At 33.2% G+C, this 20,770-nt stretch overlaps 1 protein-coding gene and 1 long non-coding RNA gene across 3 annotated transcripts; both read left to right on the forward strand.

Annotated features, from left to right (window-relative positions):
- The first annotated feature begins 4,072 nt into the window (after positions 1-4,072).
- LOC139488222 (uncharacterized) lies at positions 4,073-20,770 on the forward strand. 2 transcript variants are annotated; one of them, XR_011655942.1, is made up of 7 exons: positions 4,073-7,102; positions 7,607-7,743; positions 8,176-8,335; positions 8,786-8,881; positions 9,458-9,589; positions 13,925-14,102; positions 18,920-19,225. XR_011655942.1 is itself a non-coding variant. In XM_071273702.1 (7 exons), exons 1-7 carry the CDS (start codon positions 4,111-4,113, stop codon positions 20,278-20,280), a joined length of 3,810 nt encoding a protein of 1,269 aa, XP_071129803.1. In that variant the 5' UTR covers positions 4,074-4,110; the 3' UTR covers positions 20,281-20,770. The 2 variants fall into 2 exon arrangements, 1 of the variants encoding a protein (XP_071129803.1); XM_071273702.1 differs by lacking the exon at positions 18,920-19,225 and adding an exon at positions 20,093-20,770 and having other exon boundaries at positions 4,074-7,102; positions 13,925-14,029.
- Positions 12,051-13,283, forward strand: LOC139488223 (uncharacterized). The gene is made up of 2 exons (XR_011655943.1): positions 12,051-12,325; positions 12,682-13,283. It is a non-coding gene; the product is annotated as an uncharacterized lncRNA (long non-coding RNA).

Genomic DNA, 20,770 nt, shown 5'->3' on the forward strand with positions numbered 1-20,770 from the left:
TTAATCACAAAAAAAAAAACTTCTGCAAAAGTTTCATAAAATTCAATGAAGGGTTAACAAAGTAATTGAAGTGTAACAAACTTCAACCACAGACTGTATATGCAAACAGAAATTCCTTTTATCAGTAGAATGCGAGAAAATTAAAAATATAAATTCATCATTTATATGGTCTGGATAATCTTTTGAGAATAAAAAGCTTCCGAGTCTCTAACTTTCGTAAAATTTCATTAAGGTTTACAAAATCATTTATATTAAAAAAAAAACCAACAGCTTTTACACCATATTGAACCTAAATGTTGTCACCTCAAATGAAATCTAGGTTCTCTTATATTTCTTGTTTTCGCGTCACAAATGTAGGCTCGACTGAAAGCATATATAGCGAATCCCAGCTGATTATGAAATGCTTTAAACGAAAGGAAAGTAAAAATGTCGCTTTTATTAACAATTACAAGGAATTGAGGAATGATTTAAAAGACTGATGTGCAGATCTTTTTAATTTATTGAGATTAAAATATTTTTTTTACCAAAATTCAAGTGTACGCCCGGGCGTTTTGACGTAAACGTAGCTACGCGCCTGAATTAATGTTCTGTGCTTGATATCAATATTTGTGCTCACTGGTTTATGTGTTTCATAGGCGGATCCAGAAGGGGCCTGGGCTCCCCTTTCGTAGGAAAAATTTTGTTGATTATATAGGGAATCACTGAAGCATGACTGGAGCGACACCCCCCCCCTTTTATGTCAGTCAGGCCACCTCACCACCTACCCCTGATGAAAAGTTCTCAGGTTCCGCCAGTGTGTTTTTTGACTTGTGCTTATAGACTTTTTTTTTAATGTGAAAAGCTTTCAAAACCGCGGGTAAGCAAATTATTTCATTTTCTGGATCATTGGTCTATAATTCATTGTATAAAATTATATGTCTTTTCTTTGTTGAAACCAATGAATGTAACTTAATAGAATGAAATTCAAAACAGTGTGGCTGTGGCCATTGATTGACACATTAAATTCATCCATTGACTGGGACAATTTACGTGAACGTTTGTCTGTAACGACCACTGTTCACGACGTACCCACGATACTTTGGGGTCACCAAAGGTTTCTTAACGCCTTTAATTATAAAATAATTCGAAAAATTAATCAGGAATAACCTTTATGTTTTGATTTATATAATTGATATAAATCAAAACATCGTGTTAATTCTGATTAATTTTTCGAATTACTTTATTAAGGTGTTGAGAACCTTTGGTGACCCCATAGTTTAAGTGTCTTTAAAAAGTACATAGTGAGAAGTGGTCGTTACATACAAACGTTCACCTAAATTGTCCCAGTCAATGGATGAATTTAATGTGTCAATCAATGGCCACAGCCACACTGTTTTGAATTTCATTCTACAATAAAGCTTAACAAATCATCATTTAAAAAATGATGACAATTCTTTCCAAGGTGCTCTTGTAACAGTAAATTTGGTCCGGTAGTAAAATTTGTCCGCCAGACTTTTTTCCCTACTGAGTTAATCAAGTCCATGTCCATGATTTTGTAACTATTAAACATTACTAAAACATATAACATTTAAATTTCCATGGTTTAAATGTAATTGAATTTATTAATATAGGATTGTATAGGACATGATTACCTAGGAAAATTAGTCTGGGGACATATATTACTAACATCGGACCAAATATACTAGTAAATTCTGTAACCATGGACTTTTTATACAGGTAATATTTGTCCGCCCAGACATATTTTAACATGACAAATTTATCACTTACACTCTGAGGCGCCTCTTGTTTCGAAAAAAAGAGACGAAAAAGAGTTATCTCTCTTGAAATAGACTTCTTGTAAAGGTGACAAAACCGCGGGTAAGCATTTCGTTTTCTGGATCATTGATCTTTTAGATTAGACACTTGTCTCCATAGCTTATACAAAGATTTGAATGATGTTAATATGAAATTCTTTGACTGAGATAACAAAAAACGTAAATAATTTTGATATGAGGCACAGAGGCAGGTGTTTCAAAATTTTTTCATCTTCATCACTGCAGAAGAATCAAGATGGAAAAAAAACCCCACCTGATTCTTTTTAAAACTGTCCATTCAGTTTCACTGAATAAAACACTGAATGTTGTGCAATGTCAATCATTACAAAACTATGCAGTTATAGTAACTAAAAAAAAAAAAAAGGGGGGTGTCAAAGACTCAACCAACTTTGTTTAAACACCTTCAGCAAAACAATGCTCTCCAAGAAAGATGGTTGTACGCTTGTCTTTTGAAATTAGTATACATGTTGTGATAGAAGACCAGCATTGATAAACACTTCTGAAAGGATTTTTATAGAAAAATATTAGGAAGCATATATCATTTTATAGAGTACTGTTGGGTATTTTCAACCAGAGGCAGTTTTCGACCACCGAACATTTCGGGAGCAATTTCATGTACGCGAGGCATTGTTTCCGCATCCTTTCCGCGTGCAGATCTGCAGAACTTAATATTTGTCATGGAAGGTTAGGTTAGCTGCAATTCACAGAAAGAAGTAGTAACTTACATAATTTATTACCGTTGTCGTGGAACGTCTCACCATGATAAAAACAAATATTACGTCATGTGTTAAAAAATATCTGTCTTTCAACAAATGATTTCAGTAAAAAACACATAATGTTCAAGCATGAAAACCTAATGACACTGTTCGCTAAATCCTGAGAATATTAAAATGAACACATAAATGAATAAAAAAGACGCATTTTAAAAAATATTTTGCCCATAATCAACTTGTATCCCTTTCACACATATTTCGCCTATTTTCGACCAGTCTTGTATATTTTGTGTTACTATGGACGCTTTTTTTTACGTTTTTCAAGGCTACAGTGAAAATACACACAAGTGTTCACACAAGCCCCGTGCAAGCAGTTGTAGAGGTTCATTTTTTCTTCTGAAATCCGCTTAAAACAGGTAATTCGAAATTTTCAGAAAATCAGCATTGATTTTTTTTTAAAGCCTGCATGCCTGAAAAATATCAGTTGCTGATCAAAACTTGTAACGATCGTGTGAACGGTATCACTTTGAGAAGTTTTATTTAAAAATGGCCGTTTATCTCCACTTACGGTGGCAAAATAATTATCAATTAAACAGTCCATGACCAATTGATTCTGTGGTCGAACCATAACATAATGATATCAGTGATATGACAGAAGGAAATTAGAAAGTGGTCGAAAATGTCCGACCATGGTCGAAAATACCCGAACATGGTTGAAAATACCCGAATATTTAACAACGTCAAAATAGTCATAACTAATTTATTAATGCAAATATCAAAAATTAAGTATTGTTTCTTCAACGAAAATAATGCCCAAGACGACATAAAAATGATAATTATTTGGACTATGTATGACGATTCTGTCTATATGTGGGGACAAAAAACCAAGATGGCTTTCGAGGCTATGTGTTCATGCTCAGGGGTTTATAGTTGAATGCCATCATATTGGGAATAAAACATGAAATAAACACAGAAATTAATAAATTAAATACTCTGAGATGAATCAATAAAAAAATTGAAAAATGAAAAGGTTTTCCTTTCTGCCAGGCTGTAACTATTTTCACTTTTATGGGGAAACCAACATTTATTTTCCATGGCCTCACACTAAAAATGTTGTATTTAGGGGTTTCAGCAGCAGTTGATTTATACAAAAAATTGTGAAAAATAGAGGAAATTCTTGAGAATCAATTTTAACAACAACAAAAATAATGCCCAAAAAAAAGAAGAGAAGATTTTGCCTGCATATACATGATATATATAGATAGTGTAATTTGTGTTGTTTGGCTTGGTAACCAAAGTTCAATGTTTTCCATTTATTTAGACACTGAAATTGCAAGTTTCTCACAGATCTACGAAGCATATTTTACTCAAAAGAACATCCTCTGAAAAGCATGTATACAATGAGAATGTATGCAAAAGCTTGTAATAAAATTGAGAATGGAAATGGGGAATGTGTCAAAGAGACAACAACCTGACCATAGAGAAGACAACAGCAGAAGGTCATGTAATGTACACAAATGATGTAGTGTAGGAAGTGGTATTTTGAATTTTGCAACATTTATTTTCCAGATTATTAGGTAAACATGAAGACAAAATCAAAACGTGTAGAGACAGTAGAAGATTCAGATGGAGAAATTGTTGTTAAGAAGCCAAAGTTGTCTTCTCTTGGAAGAAGAAAGAAGCATGGAGATAAATTAGGTACAGTTGAATTGAGTAATGAAGATGGCTTCACAACAGATGAAGAAGAGGATGAGATAGAAGGCCAGTATGAGGGATGTAAACATTTTGAAGTTGAATCAAAACATATTAAGGGAATTCAAACTAAAAAAATACAGGTGAAGAATATACAAGAAAGAGTAAAAACACCAGTTTCAAGTAAAAAGAGAAAGACACTTAAAAAGAGAACAATGAAAATCAAAGTAAAGGTTAAAGTAAAAAATAAGCCTGGTACAGTCAAAGTAAGATTAGAAGATACTGCAAAATTGGTGAAAAAGAAAAAGATTTTAAAACAGAAAAAAGAAATGAAAAAATTGCTTGATATAGAAAGCAGTAGTAAAGATGACACAAAACTGCAAAGGTCAAAGTTAGAAGATAAAGTGCAAAAAGATGCATCTCATGTTGTTATTAAAACAGATAATGTATCTAACAATAAGGAGCAAGAAAAATTGGAGGAAACAGATGTTGGAAATACAAGAAAAAGGGGGAGGCCTGGCAAGATCAAAGTTGAAAAAGTAGAACAAAATGAAAATTTATCAAACCGAGGAACACAAAGTAAAGTTCAAGAAAGGAAAAGAAAAAGTCAAGAAACAGATCCTCTAATAGACACCAGAAAAAAGAAAGAACAAAGTAATGTGGAAGATGATAAAACTGATCTTCATTTCTCAATCTCGGAGGGAAAGACAGAAAAATTAGATGTTGAAGGAAAGGAATCAAATAAAAGCTTAGGAGGAAAGAAGAAGAAAGCAGAAAGAAGAATAAAAAAAGTTGCATCCGTTGAAGTGGTTAAGACAGAAAATATTTCTGAAAATGGAAAGCAACAAGAATCGCTTGAAGAAGAAATTTTAAATGTGAGAAAAAGCGGGAGGCCAAGCAAGATCAAGGTTGAAAAAGTAGAAGGAAATGAAAACTTATCAAGCCAAAGAACAGAAACTAAAGTTAAAGAAAAGAAAGGCACCACAGAGAAAACAAACCAAGAAGCTGACCCTATCATTGTTCCCCCTCAAAAGGGTGAAAACAAAAATATTGATGATGATACGATGGATCTCCCTCTCTCTATTTCAGTAGGAAAGACAGTGAAATTAGGTGTTGATGTTGAAGAAAAGGAATCAAATAAAAGCATTCAAGAAAACAAGAAGAAAGCTGAAGAAAGAAAGAAACAAGTTGCATCAGATGAAGTTATTCAAACAGAAAATATATCTGATGATGTGAAGCAACCAGAATCACGTGAAACAGAAATTGTAAATGCGAAAAAAAGGGGGAGGCCAAGGAAGATCAAAGTTGAAAAAGTAGAAGGAAATGAAAACTTATCAAGCCAAGGAACAGAAACTAAAGTTAAAGAAAAGAAAGGCACCACAGAGAAAACAAACCAAGAAGCTGACCCTATCATTGTTCCCCCTCAAAAGGGTGAAAACAAAAATATTGATGATGATACGATGGATCTCCCTCTCTCTATTTCAGTAGGAAAGACAGTGAAATTAGGTGTTGATGTTGAAGAAAAGGAATCAAATAAAAGCTTACAAGAAAATAAGAAGAAAGCTGAAGAAAGAAAGAAAAAAGTTGCATCAGATGAAATTATTCAAACAGAAAATATATCTGATGATGTGAAGCAACCAAAATCACAAGAAACAGAAATTGTAAATATGAGAAAAAGGGGGAGGCCAACCAAGATCAAAGTTGAAAAAGTAGAACAAAATGAGAATGTATCGCGTCTAGGAACAGAAATTAAAGTTAAAGAAAGGAAAAGAAAAGGAGAGAAATCTAACCAAGAACCTTTTATAGAAACCAGAAAAGAGGAAGAAAACCCAAATGTTGATGATAAAATCAATCTCCCTCTCTCAATATCAGTAGGAAAGACAGAAAAATTTAATGTTGAAGTTGACAAAAAGGAAGCAAATAAAAGCTTCCAAGGAAAGGGGAAGAAAGGTGAAGAATGTGTGAAAAAAGATGCAGCTGATGATTTGATTAAAACAGAAAATATATCTGATGATGTGAAGCAACTAAAATCCCTTGCAAAAGAAATTGTAAATGCAAGAAAAAGAGGGAGGCCAAGCAAGATCAAAGTTGAAAAAGTAGAAGAAAATGAAAATGCAGTATGTTTAGGAACAGAAAGTAAAGTTCAAGAAAGGAAAGGAAAAGGGGAGAAAACAAACCAAGAAGCTGATCCTATCATAGACCTCCCAAAAAAGGAGGAAAACAAAAATATTAATGATGATGATAAGATCTCAATTTCAAAAGGAAAGACAGAAAAAATAGGTGGTAATGTCCAAGAAAAGGGATCAAATAAAAGCGTTCAAGGAAAGAAGGAGAAAGCTGAAGAAAGAAAGAAAAAAGTTGTAACTGATGATGTTATTAAAACCGAAAATATTTCAGACATTGAGACTCAAGGAAAATTGGAGGAAATAGAAATTGTAAATGTGAGAAAAAGGGGGAGGCCAAGCAAGATCAAGATTAAAGTTGAAAAAGTAGAAGAAAATAAAAACATATCACATTCAAGTCTAGGAACAGAAACAAAGATTAAAGAAAGGAAAATAAAAGGAGAGAAAACAATCAAAGAAACAGATACTGACACAAGAAAAAAAGAGAAAAACACAAATATTGATGATAAAATTGATCTCCATCACTCAATCTCAGATGGAAAGACAGAAAAATCAGATGTTGATGTTGATGTTGAAGGAAAGGAATCAAATGAAAGCTTTAAAGGAAAGAAGAAGAAAGATGGTAATACAGATAATAGAGAAAAGGACACAAGACCAAACTCAAAAGAAAAGAAGAAGAAAAGTGAAGAGGTGGTAGTCGATGAGAGAAGATTAGACCCGAATCAAGAAAAGTTTGTTGGAGCTCATTTATCTATTGCAGGTAAGTAAGTGTTTATGGATGTTCATGACATGCATATTTACTTTTTTTCCATGATATGCAACTTTTTTGCCTTTTTTAATTTTAATGTGGATTATTTTTTCTTGATACATTGATACAAAAAATTATACATGCATCTTAAATAAAAGTGAATTTATGTCCATTTCTCTTCACAACACATGTTTATTGTTCTTTAAAATTTGGTTTCCAAGTGGTAGTTAACATACACTTGTTTAATGAATTTATTTGAAGGATTCACACATAGACTAAAGTAAATTCAATATCAAATGTCATTGTTTATAGAAATTTTGTCTTATTTTGGTGTAATAGAAATCGAAAGAAAAAGAAGTTCAAATATGTGTGTTTGAAATGACGTACTCGTATCTGTTTTCACGTCATCTAACTTCATGATTTATATATTTTAGTGAGTGTTATAGCAACCAAAAATGTTATACTTGTATAAATTGTTTCATAATAGAGAACTAATCGGAAATTACATTACTGTAGGAGGAATTTACAAGTCTGTATTGGAAGCAGTAGCCATGAAGTCCTTTGCATTTGGTTTGTTTTTGAAGTCACAAAGACAGTGGGCCTGTAAACCATTAGAAGACGAAGCAGCAGAAAAATTCAGGAAAACCTGTCAGGTTGGATTCATTAATTAGTATAATGAAGAAAAAAAAAATGTGTGTATTCTTGAAATACCTACTACTGAGAAGTTAAAATGTTGCTTAATCCTGATAAACTTTACACATGACTTGGAACAGACAAGATGTTTTAAATTCACAACAATATGATACTTGAACGTTTTGTTTACTACAGAAACACCTAAAAAATTTGGAAACAGAACCCCCAATAAAAACATTGCATGGAGAAAGAAGGCAAAATAGTTGAAAAAAGAAAAAAATACCAATAAACGAAATGACTAAGAGAGTCTCAGTGAGGCAGAACTATTGACAAAAAGATTCCAATTATCTCAATAGACTGTCTTGTAATATTAAAATTGTTATTATTTTGTTGCAAATATTTTCATATCTAATTCTAATCTTGTATATTCATCTTGATTTATTTATTGACAGGAGTATGGGTACCTTCCACAGTACATAGTACCTCATGGTTCTTACCTGATGAATCTAGGCTCGCCTGATGAGAATACATTACACAAAAGTAGAGACTTACTAATAGATGACTTACAGAGATGTGAAAAGTTAGGATTAACAATATTTAATTTCCATCCAGGTAAAAATTCCATTGTAAAAATTTTAAAATAAGAAAATAACCTATTATAGAATTTTTAGTTGTCAATCTTGGCTGTATGAGCATGTAGAGGCACTTCTTTTCCCTGTATATGCACAATGTTTTTTTCTGAAACCAAATGTGTCCATACTTGCCCCAACTGTTCAGGGTTCGACTTCTGTGGTCGTATAAAGCTGCACCCTGCGGAGCACCTGGTTATAAAGAATAAAGCTGGAAACAATTAGCTTGAAATTGTGAATTATTTCCTTTTTGTCACAAAATAGTTAACGATACTTTTTAATTTTCTTTTCTTCTCAACTATGTGTCAACAGAACTTAATTGATAAAGCAAGCTCTATTGAATTGTGAAGTGGTTTAACATTTTTGTTTTATGAAATATGAATATTTATTCAATATGCTTACATTTATAAAATATCTGTCGTGTTTGTTTCAGGTTCAACATGTGGAAAAATTAGTGTAGAAAAATGTCTGGATAACATTGCTGCCAGCATAGATATTGCCCATTCTAAAACCAGTGGTGTCATTACAGGTCAGACTTTTTAGATTAGAAAAGTTTTCCTTAACATAGCATACAGGCAGGCAAATTTATCTTAATAAATAATTATAGATTATTGATGTTTTTTCAAATTAGAGGGTGTTTATTAGCTTCAATATCATTGAAGGGCAACAGACAGAAAAACATCTGCAAGTTTGAAAGACCATTGAAACAGTAATCTTTTTATCCCTATTTTGCCTATGACCTTTAGATGTTTACATTGAAGTCATTTGCACCCATAGTTTCTGGGATAATTTACATTGAAGTCATTTACACCCATAGTTTCTGGGATAATTTTCTATCTCAAGCAAGAAGCATGATATGAAAATCATCTATTAAAAAAAATAAAAAATAAAGGAAATTATGCAAAATAGTGATAATTACGCTTATTGCAGTGAAACTAAAACTGAAGCTCAGTGTGATTTTTTTTCCAAAACATCTTTAAACCTTTGTATTGTCATGCTCAAACTCTTGTTCAACATATTGGGAAATTAATTTAGGTGGCATTATTTCTAAGAAAAAACATGAAAGTTATTATGAAGAAATCTATTGATTTATTGTTTGTTACAGTTCTGGAGAACATGAGCTGTCAAGGCCACACACTCGGAGGAAAGTTTGAGGAATTGAAAGGAATTATAGACAGAGTGAAGGACAAATCCAGGATGGGTGTTTGTCTTGATACTTGTCATGCTTTTGCTGCCGGTAAGACATTTTAATCAACTATTAATACTCTCCTTTCACATTATGCATGGATAGTAACAATCACAACTTTTGTGTTTTCAGGTACCAAACTTCATTGTGATGAGCTGTAATTCATGATACATATTCTCAATGCAATGATTTAAAATGTAAAGATGTTAAGTGGTCAGCAAACTGTCTATAACAATAGAAAAGTGTCTACAAGTATACAACATGTGTCCAGAAAAAAAACTGATTATTAAGTTTATCAGAGGCTATTAGGGATCTGCCATTAACACCAAATTCCATGAAAACCGAAAACATTACGAAATTGCTAAAGACTGCTGAAGAGGTTCGGCATATTGAACTAACACATGACCATACTACAGGGCTTAAAATATTTTTTTTAAGGCAAAATGTACTTAATTGCAGTCCCTGTGAATTTTAATCTTTGGAATGAGCGAAGGTACATATGTATTTTATAACATAGTAAATGTGCACGTCATGTTTAAATGTTAATTTGACAATTAATATTTGACATTTAATATAACTATTAAGCCTTATACATATTGATGTGCATATATACTGAGTGCCAATGAAAATGCAACACTTGGTTTTTCAAAAATAAAATTTATATTAGAAATGATAATCTTTCAAAATAATTTGTTCTTAAAACTTAACAATATTAACAATCGATCGATATCAATCAAAAATGTTTCATTGTCATCTTTTGGGCGCAATAGGTAAAAGAATCATCCAATGTCGAATCATCAACTCACAGTCCTAACAAAAAATGTTACAACCCTGTGGTGCAGTGCAATCTCGACAGCGTCGTTGAATTGATCATCCCTGACGTTTAATGTGATACCGATGAATGTTATTCCACTTGTCCCGCAAAGCAAACTCAAGCTGACTTTATGATATTGGTGGTGGTTTTTATCTTCTAAACCATGTCAAATCTGATGCAAAATTTGCTCGATCTGACCAAAATCCGGGGAAAAGCATGACTTTTGGACAAGGCGGCCGGTGCCAAATGTGTATGTAACCACCACTGACGGTTTTTGGTAAATAATGAATGATTTTTGGTCTACAGAATTCGCGTTTCTTGCTTTTTGTACCCTGGGATGTGGCTTATCATTAAATGATCCATTTTGGTTTAATTTGGGGATGATTTGTGTTATTGTAGAGGCTACAACTTCAGTCTTCTCGTAATTGTATTCTGTGAAAGGCTTCATTGGATCATGTCCAACACTGCATGTCGCTGGTTGTCAGAAAGTCAGATGATTATTGCAGTTTCTTAACAATAAGGGCGGGAAAACACATTGGTTATCGCACTATAACTTTAGTTTAAGTAAATAGAAATCTATGAAATTTAAACACAAGGTTTATGACCACAAAAGGAAGGTTGGGATTGATTTTGGGAGTTTGGGTCCCAACAGCTTAGGAATTAGGGGCCAAAAAAGGGCCCAAATAAGCATTTTTCTTGGTTTTCGAACAATAACTTTAGTATAAGTAAATAGAAATCTATGAAATTTAAACACAAGGTTTATGAACACAAAAAGAAGGTTGGGATTGATTTTTGGGATTGATTTTGGGAGTTTTGGTCCCAACAGTTTAGGAATTAGGGGCCAAAAAGGGGCCCAAATAATCATTTTTCTTGGTTTTCGCACCATAACTTTAGTATAAGTAAATAGAAATCTAAGAAATTTAAACACAAGGTTTATGACCATAAAAGGAAGGTTTGGATTGATTTTGGGAGTTTTGGTTCTAACAGTTTAGGAATTAGGGGCCCAAAGGGTCCAAATTAAACTTTATTTGATTTTATCAAAAATTGAATAATTGGGGTTCATTGATATGTCAAATCTAACTGTGTATGTAGATTCTTAATTTTTGGTCCCATTTTCAAATTGGTCTACATTAAGGTCCAAAGGGTCCAAAATTAAACTTAGTTTGATTTTAACAAAAATTGAATTCTTGGGGTTCTTTGATATGCTGAATCTAAACATGTACTTAGATTTTTGATTATGGGCCCAGTTTTCAAGTTGGTCCAAATCGGGGTCAAAATTAAACTTTGTTTGATTTTAACAAAAATTGAATCCTTGGGGTTCTTTGATATGCTGAATCTAAACATGTATTAAGAATTTTGATTATGGGCCCAGTTTTCAAGTTGGTCCAAATCAGGGTCAAAATTAAACTTTGTTTGATTTCAACAAAAATTAAATCCTTGGGGTTCTTTGATATGCTGAATCTAAACATGTATTAAGAATTTTGCTTATGGGGCCAGTTTTCAAGTTGGTCCAAATCGTGGTTCAAAATGAAACCTTGTTTGATATCAACAAAAATTGAATCCTTGGGGTTCTTTGATATGCTAAATCTAAACATGTATTTAGATTTTTGATTATAGGTCCAGTTTTCAAGTTGGTCCAAATCTGGGTCCAAAATTAAACTTTGTGTGATTTCAACAAAAATTGAATATATGGGGTTCTTTGATATATATGCATACATGTCAAGTGACATGATATTCGCATGTAATACACGCTTTTTCAACGGTTTACACGCGAGGATTTTGTCACATGGCGTGTACACGCTTTTCACCACTTTACACGCAATTACACGCTTTTTCGTTCTTTTCATTTTTTGGTCGTTAGTGATATCGCTATTCTCGGGATTTTTCCTTATTCGGCGATAAAGACCGAAAAATTCGAAGTAATTGTTTGGCTGCCACATTGTTTATTTTTCTATATGGACAAACAGTAAAAGGTAAGTAGTTTGTGATTAGTTTTAACGATTTTGTGACTTTCTTTCAAATTCACTTTATAGGGGAAATGTGCACAGAAAGAGGTCTTTTTAAGGGCCTGTACCGTCGTCTAAAGTGCCAATTATTAAGCCAAAACGATGTGTACGGCAAGATTCAAGATTTATAAATTATATTTTGGAGTTCGAGTCTAAATGATCGAGTGACAAGTAACGCATAATTTGTGCATTATATGTTGCAATGATAAAAAAAAACCAATACATGTGAGAGGAGAAATACAATGTAGCTATTTGAATAAGCATTTAACATGTTTATCTAATGGAAATCAAATTTATAAAACATTTTTCTTTTTCAATTTCAGTTTCAAATCTAGCCAACACAGCAACAGATTTCTACAGGCCATGGGGATAAAAATATCACACAACTGTTGGATCAGCTGTCATAGTACCAGCTTTCTTCTGATGAACTACCAAGTTTTAACCAGGCAATAGCAATGGGAGCAATGACATTTTACAATTGCCAAAAAAAACCAACATTATGACATTCTTTCAAATCTTGATGAAGCTAATTCAGTCAAATATCAATTCCTACTGTGGGAGAGCCTTTTCTATTATAAAGAAATTGACACTGAATTCTGATCAGAACTTGACTATGTTTCATTTGTATTGTGTGCTGTTATCAAATAAATGTAAATTTAACTTGAAACTGGCAGTTGTTTTGAATATATGCCTAGTGGTGGTGCTTTAAAAGCAACATAACAGACCACTGTTTAATACAATAAAAGTACACAGTAGAATATATATTGTTTTTTTATATTCACAAATTTGTATGAAATTATGAACATTACCACATTCATATTAACAAGTCCGCATCTACGTCACGCGTTTTCACACGCTTTTTGACATATCATGTCATGTCATGACATGATTTCCCATTGTCAGAGGTTGACATGTATGTATATATGCTGAATCTAAACATGTATTTAGATTTTTGATTATAGGTCCAGTTTTCAAGTTGGTCCAAATCTGGGTCCAAAATTAAACTTTGTGTGATTTCAACAAAAATTGAATATATGGGGTTCTTTGATATATGCTGAATCGAACCATGTATTTAGATTTTTGATATTTGGGCCCGGTTATCAAATTGGTCCACATTGAGGTGTAAAGGGTCCAAAATTGAACTTTATTTGATTTCATCAAAAATTGAATTCTTTGGGTTCTTTGATATGCTGAATCTAACCATGTATTTAGATTTTAGATATTGGATCATAATAGGTAAATGTCCAATTTAAAATTTTAAGTTTTTAAGTTAAAGTTCTTAGACCACGTTCATTCTGTGTCAGAAACCTATGTTGTGTCAACTATTTAATCATAATCCAAATTCAGAGCTGTAGCAAGCTTGAATGTTGTGTCCATTCTTGCCCCAACTGTTCAGGGTTCGAACCCTGCGGTCGTATAAAGCTGTGCCCTGCGGAGCATCTGGTTTAACTTAACTTTGAATGAAAAGCTTGATATATAAAATATTTATGACAGCTCTTATCATTTACTACCAAACAACACATTTGCTCACTTGCCAGTTTAATAGTTTAAATTTGTTTTTTTCAGGATTTGACCTCTCTACAGAAGAAGGATTCAATCAGATGTTATCAGATTTTGAATCAATAGTTGGATTCCAGTATTTAAAAGCTTTGCATATAAATGATTCAAAAGGTACGCTTTTTGTATAAAAATGAAAATAGGAGATATAATTCATCTTTTTAGAATACTTGACCTAGAAGAGCATGTTATGTTACCATCGTGAGAGGCCAATTGAATTAATCCATATAATTAATACATGTTTATTATAAGACTACATGATTTAGAACTGCATGTTATAAAACCCCAGTGTGTTATATATAGATAAAGTCAATGAACTTTAAGCACGTGTAACTATTATAATGTCACTCAAGATAAGATAGGCGGAGTCTCTATAAACGTAAACATTGACCAGATGATATAGCAATATCATTACAACCCCCCTCTTGAGACAAGCAATTAATTTAACACAGTTCATTAAGTCACATTGAAAGTCTAGCCAGTTTGTGTTGTATGTTGAATCTAATTAACTACGATAAATATTTACAGACAGCATGCAATTTAAGGATCATACGAAATTACTTTAGAAAATCACATGTTGATCAATAAAGAAAATAGAGAAAATGTTTTCTAGAATAAGTAGTAAACGTATACTGAATTAAATAATTTTGATGAACAAATTTGAAGAAATTGTGATTATCTATTTAAAATAATTTCATACAAACGTAAGGTCAGGATAGACTCTCCTGCCTTTTCCTACTTGATAAATCTGAGCATGGGCATTATTCTGTCCCTTACGGCACTACTCAGATTTCCTTAAGAATTTAACACTCCTCTATTAGTCGAGTAGGTTTTTTGACAGATCTTTCACTTCTTCTAACAGACGATGGTTCTGTAGATTGTTCATCGGTTATATTGTCGTTGTGATTGTTTTCATTTGCTTTTTCTAAAGATGTTTGTTCGATTTTGTCTTCTTTTGTTTTCATTAAATGTTTTCTGTTTCTTTTGAAAATTTGTCCTTCTGGTGTTTCAATCACATATGAGTTCGGAGTGTTATTATTTTTCACAACAGTTCCTTGGTCCCATTTTCCTTTCGGCTTGTGCTGGAATCGAATAGTGTCATTCGGTTGTAATTCAGGTAATGGTTTTGAACTTTTATCGTAATATTGTTTTTGGTTCATTTTTTGTTGTTTCATTTTGGTTTGCGTGTTCTTCAAATTACCGCATTTTGGTTTCAAACGGTTCTTTATTGTCGGAATAGTTGTCCTCAGTCTTCTATTCATTAAAAGTTGAGCTGGTGAGTCAAGATTTTCCAACGGCGTATTTCTGTATTTTAACATGGCAATATACGGATCTTTTCCGTCCTGTTTAGATTTGCTTAACATTTTCTTGACGCTTTGAACGAATCTCTCGGCTAATCCATTGGACTGTTGATAGTGTGGACTAGACACTGTGTGTGTGAATCCCCATGATTCTGCAAATTGTCGAAATTCAGCTGATACGTATTGAGATCCTGAATCACTTCGGACTTTTGTCGGTATGCCGTGTCTCGAAAAAACGGATTTCATGTGTGTTATAAAGCATGACGCACGTATGTTCTCTAATTTCGCAATTTCAAAATATCTTGAGTAGTAATCGACAATGATTAGGTAATTGTTATTGTTCCAATAAAAGATATCGGTACCAACTGTCATCCACGGTAGATCCGGACATTCACTTTCTGACATCGGCTCTTTTGAGTTTGATCTTCGGCTTTCTAAGCACACACTGCATTTCGAAATAAAATCAGTAATCTGTGCATTAATTCCTGGCCAAAAGATAGAGTCTCTTGCTAATTTTCGGGTTTTTTCTATTCCCAAATGTCCTTCGTGTAGTTTGTTGAGAATATTCTTTCTCATACTCGCTGGTATAACTATCTTTTCTCCTTTTAGGATAATTCCATTTACGTTTGATAATTCATCCCGGAAATTCCAATATTCAAAAACCTCCTTGGGAACCTCATTTTTCTCATCTGGCCAGCCGTCTATTATTAGCCTGGTCAGTGTTTGTAAGGTACCATCCTTTGAAGTTTCTTCCGTTATTTGTTCAAGATTTCTATCAGACATTGATGTATTTCTTATGACCATGTTCACGAAACACTCTATATCATTTTTCACTTCATTATTTGTGTTGATCTTTATCGGCGCTCGCGATAACATGTCTGGAACTATTAAATCCTTCCCTGGTATGTACTTCAGTGAGAAGTCATATTTTTGTAACCTCAGTAACATCCTCTGTAGTCGTGGCGGAGCACACCCTAGAGATTTTCTCACGATCATCTCTAACGGTTTGTGGTCAGATTCAACATTTATGTGTTTACCATACGTGTAATCATTAAATCTTTCCAATCCAAATAGCACACCAAGTAATTCTCTTTCTATGTTGGCATATCTGCTTTCGGCATCTGTCAATGATCTTGATGCATATGCAACAGGTTTATTGTCCTGTATCAACATTGCCCCTAGACCGCATTGGGATGCATCACAACTTACAGTAACTGGTTTTGACACATCGTAGAAACTTAATACTGGATTCCTAGTTATAATGTCTTTTAGTTTCTCAAATGCTTGTTGCTGTTCATGTGTCCAAATGAATTCATTTTCTTCTTTTAACAGCTTTCTGATAGGCTCTGTAACTGCTGACATATTCGGAACAAACTTTGCTAAATAATTAATTGTCCCTAGTAGTCGTTGTATTCCTTTTTTGTCTGTTGGAGCCGGCATTTCTTTGATAGCCCGTATTTTTTCCTGATCGGGTCTTACTCCATCTGCGCTTAGGGTATGTCCTATGTACGTCACCTCTTTTACTCGAAACTTGCATTTTTCGGCATTTAACGTAAGTCCAACCTCTTGACATCTGTTAAGAACTGAGCGAAGTCTATCATCTTGTTCCTTTCGCGTTGTTCCCCACACTAGAATATCGTCGATATCAGTTTCAACTCCTTTTAAGTTTTCAAACAATTGTGACACTCGTTTTTGAAATACTTCTTGTGCCGATTTAATTCCAAAAGGCATTCGTAAGAAGCAATACCTCCCGAATGGAGAGTTAAACGTAGTAAGGAGCTGACTCTCTTTATCCATGCATAACTGCCAATATCCACTATTACAGTCTAGTTTACTTAGATATTTAGCACCTGTCAGTCGTGTGGTTATGTCCTCTATTGTTGGTAGCGCAAAATGTTCTCTTTTTATCGCTTTATTCAAATTTCTTGGATCTAAACAAATCCTCAACTTTCCTGTTTTCGGCTTTTCTACAACAACCAACGAATTCACCCAGTCTGTCGGTTCGTCGACCTTTCGGATTACTTCTTTGTCTTCCATTTCTTTTAATGTACCTTTGAGCTTTTCTCGAAGCGCGGCGGGTATCTTTCTCGGCGGGTTTATTACAGGATTGACGCTTGAGTCTATTTTGATATGGTACGGTTTTTCTAGACATCCTAAGCCTGTAAAGACTTTCGGAAACGATTTGACAGGATCGTCAACGTCTGCTTGTACCGTCATAATAACATGAATAAGACCTAACTCATTTGACGCTTTGAATCCTAATAGCAGAGATTGATTTGTGTCCGTCACAAAGAATTCACAGTTTTTGTCTTTTAAATACAACAAACATTTTCCTATAACTTTGAGTTTATCTCCTGAATAGCTAGTAAGAGAAGTGGAAGTTTTGCTTAATTTGACGTTTGACAATTTCTTGTAAATTGAAAGCGGTAAGATGTTGACTTGAGCACCAGTATCGATTTTAAATTGTACTGTCTTACCTTGCAATTTGAATGATGTAAAGCAAGCATTTTCTTTGACTTCCGTTTTTCTATTTACTGCTCCTACGAAGTAATTTTCACCGTCCGATTCGCATGAAGAATATTCATCTAATCCGTGAACACTTTTCGAAAACTTTGATTTACAGAACTTCTGATAGTGATTCTGTTTTTTGCATTTATGGCACTTTTTACCGTATGCAGGACAGTTTCTTTTCTCGTGAGTTGTTCCGCACTTTCCACAACTGAAACTCGACCCTCGCTTCTCGTGATCTCGTCTGCTCGGACCTATCTTTGAGTAGCCTTCATTGCGGTTATTTCTTTGGTTTTGAGTTTTCCTCCTCAAAGCGTGTACTTGTTCTTCCTCATTCAACGTTTTCATCTGTTTTCGAGATTCTTCGTCGGCGCGACAAATACCAACAGCTTTGTCCAGTGTCAACCCATCCTCTCAAAGTAAACGTTCTTTTACTCTGGAAGAGTTCGTACCACAAACTATTCTATCACGAATGAGTCCATCTTTTAAGTGTTCAAATTCGCAGTTTTTTGCAATTAACTTCAGGTCTGTTAAATACTGATCAATACTTTCGCTCGAATTTTGAACGCGTGTATTAAAACGATGTCTAATTACCGTTACATTCTTCTTCGGGATGCAATAGTCCTCGAATTTTTTCAACAGTACTGGAAGTTTGTCAGCCTCATGTTCACCGAAATTGAAAGTATTATAAATTTCTCGGCCGTCTAATCCGATAACATATAAAACAGCTCTGCACTGTTCCTTTTCCGTTTTTTCACTCATAGCTACTTCTAGGTATAAGCTCATTGTTTGTTTCCACCTTTTCCATTTCTCGGATAGGTTGTCTTCATGGGAAAAATCCATTTCTGGTGGTTGCTTAAAATGACCATCCATTTTTTCTTTTATCTTTTCCCCACCAAACAATAACGATAACATTTGCTATTCTAACTTTTGTAAAGTCGTTTTCACATCTGACACCATGTTATGTTACCATCGTGAGAGGCCAATTGAATTAATCCATATAATTAATACATGTTTATTATAAGACTACATGATTTAGAACTGCATGTTATAAAACCCCAGTGTGTTATATATAGATAAAGTCAATGAACTTTAAGCACGTGTAACTATTATAATGTCACTCAAGATAAGATAGGCGGAGTCTCTATAAACGTAAACATTGACCAGATGATATAGCAATATCATTACAGAGCAGTGTATCTTTTCTCAGCATTTTGGGAAAATTATCTTTCTAGTTTCAGAATTAAGTAAATATTTAGAATCAAATGGGTCAATTGAAATCAAAAGAGAGCTACAACCTTCCTCTACAGCAGTTTCTGTGGCTATGATAGCAGCCACAGTATATGTTAATGGAAAATAGAATTAAAAAAAATAATAAAATCAATACACCAGCTGGCATAGTTGACCAGAATACAGGTTTAGGTGTAATACCACCAAATCATGGTACGGTTGTATACGAAAATAGGTCTAAAAAAAATATTCCCTTGAATTTGACAGTTGTAGGTAATTAATCCTACATTTTATTGCAGTTAAACATTTCTGTGTCATGAACATATGTCTTGGGTATTTCAAAGCACCATTATTTTTTTATTTGGGATTTCTATTGAAAATTTTGTAATCTTGAGGTTACATGGTGACTAAACCTTGTACACAGATAAAATATGGGGAGAAATTTTATTGGTTAATTTCCAGTGATGGTTATTTTCTTATATGCAATGAAATGTTATGTGAATTTTTTTTTATAGTACTGGACAGGATAAAACTTTACTCATGCCAAGTATTTCTTTATTTGAATCAAAGATAAATTCTGCACATTTTTTTGAAAAGTGCAAATTTAATAAAGACTAATAGGGGAAAATCAATGGTGGTATTACACCTTTAGTGGATTTTTTTGTTATTGTGAAACTGATGTAAGTGCATTATTATCTATGTGGTTACTGTATACACCTTACAAAATTAAAATGCACATTTTAAACTATTGCAATATACATTGAGTCATTCTACACATAAAGGCTATTTCATGAAAGTTTTACTGGAATGGTTTGACAGCACATGATATTTCTCCATGGGTAATATGAGGGAAAATATCATTCTATTACAAATGAAGTTAAGAATTATTTGTGGTGGGGTATAAAAACATGTTGCCAAAAAAAAAACCTACCTTTTCCTTGGAATACCCCTTAATAAAAATGTTTCATTAATTTTTCTGAATTCTAAAAAGTCTTTCTTTGCTGAAAAATATACAGAAACATTTTTTTTAACTCAGTTATGTGGTGAACAAAACCATCATTTCCTATTATAATTATAAAATTATCTTATCCATTCTCTGGAAAATGTACGCAAGGAGTTATTTCATATATATTTTTAGGTAAACTTGGCTGCCATCTTGATCGTCATGAAAATATTGGGAAAGGTCAGATTGGAAAGGCTGGATTTAATCGAATTATGAACTGTCCAAGGTTTAACCACATTCCAATGATCTTGGAAACTCCCTGTGCTGACAATGATTCATATGCTAAGGAAGTTGAAATGTTGTATACCATGTGTAATACCTGATGGATTGAAGCCAACATGGAAAACAAATTCTTAAAATGTGCCATATGTTTTCTTTACAGTATTAAACAATACCAGATGTGTATCAGCGATACACCAAAGGGTTAAAATGCATGTTTATTGTAAATGTGTTAAATGTTATATTCTGAAAGATCAGATTTAACAAAAGTATTTTTAATTACGAAATTCATTTATTGGATGACCTGATTATGAACTCATGTATAAATTTATTCATTTGTATGCATGCTATAGATGTTTTCTTGATGAAATAAGTCTTAATGTTTGTATGAAGTGATGGAATGTGTTTTGATGAAATTAGTGGTAATATTTTTATGAAGTGAGTGTTAATGTTTTGATGAATTGTCGTATTGTTTTGATGAAATGAGTCGTATGTTTTTTATGAGGTGAGTCAATATGTTTGAATGAAGAGAGTTGTAATGTTTTGATGAAGTGAGCCATAATATTTTGGTGAAGTAAATTGTAATGTTTTTGA

The sequence above is a fragment of the Mytilus edulis genome, chromosome 9, assembly GCF_963676685.1.
Source record: "Mytilus edulis chromosome 9, xbMytEdul2.2, whole genome shotgun sequence".
NCBI classification, from domain to species: Eukaryota; Metazoa; Mollusca; class Bivalvia; order Mytilida; family Mytilidae; genus Mytilus; species Mytilus edulis.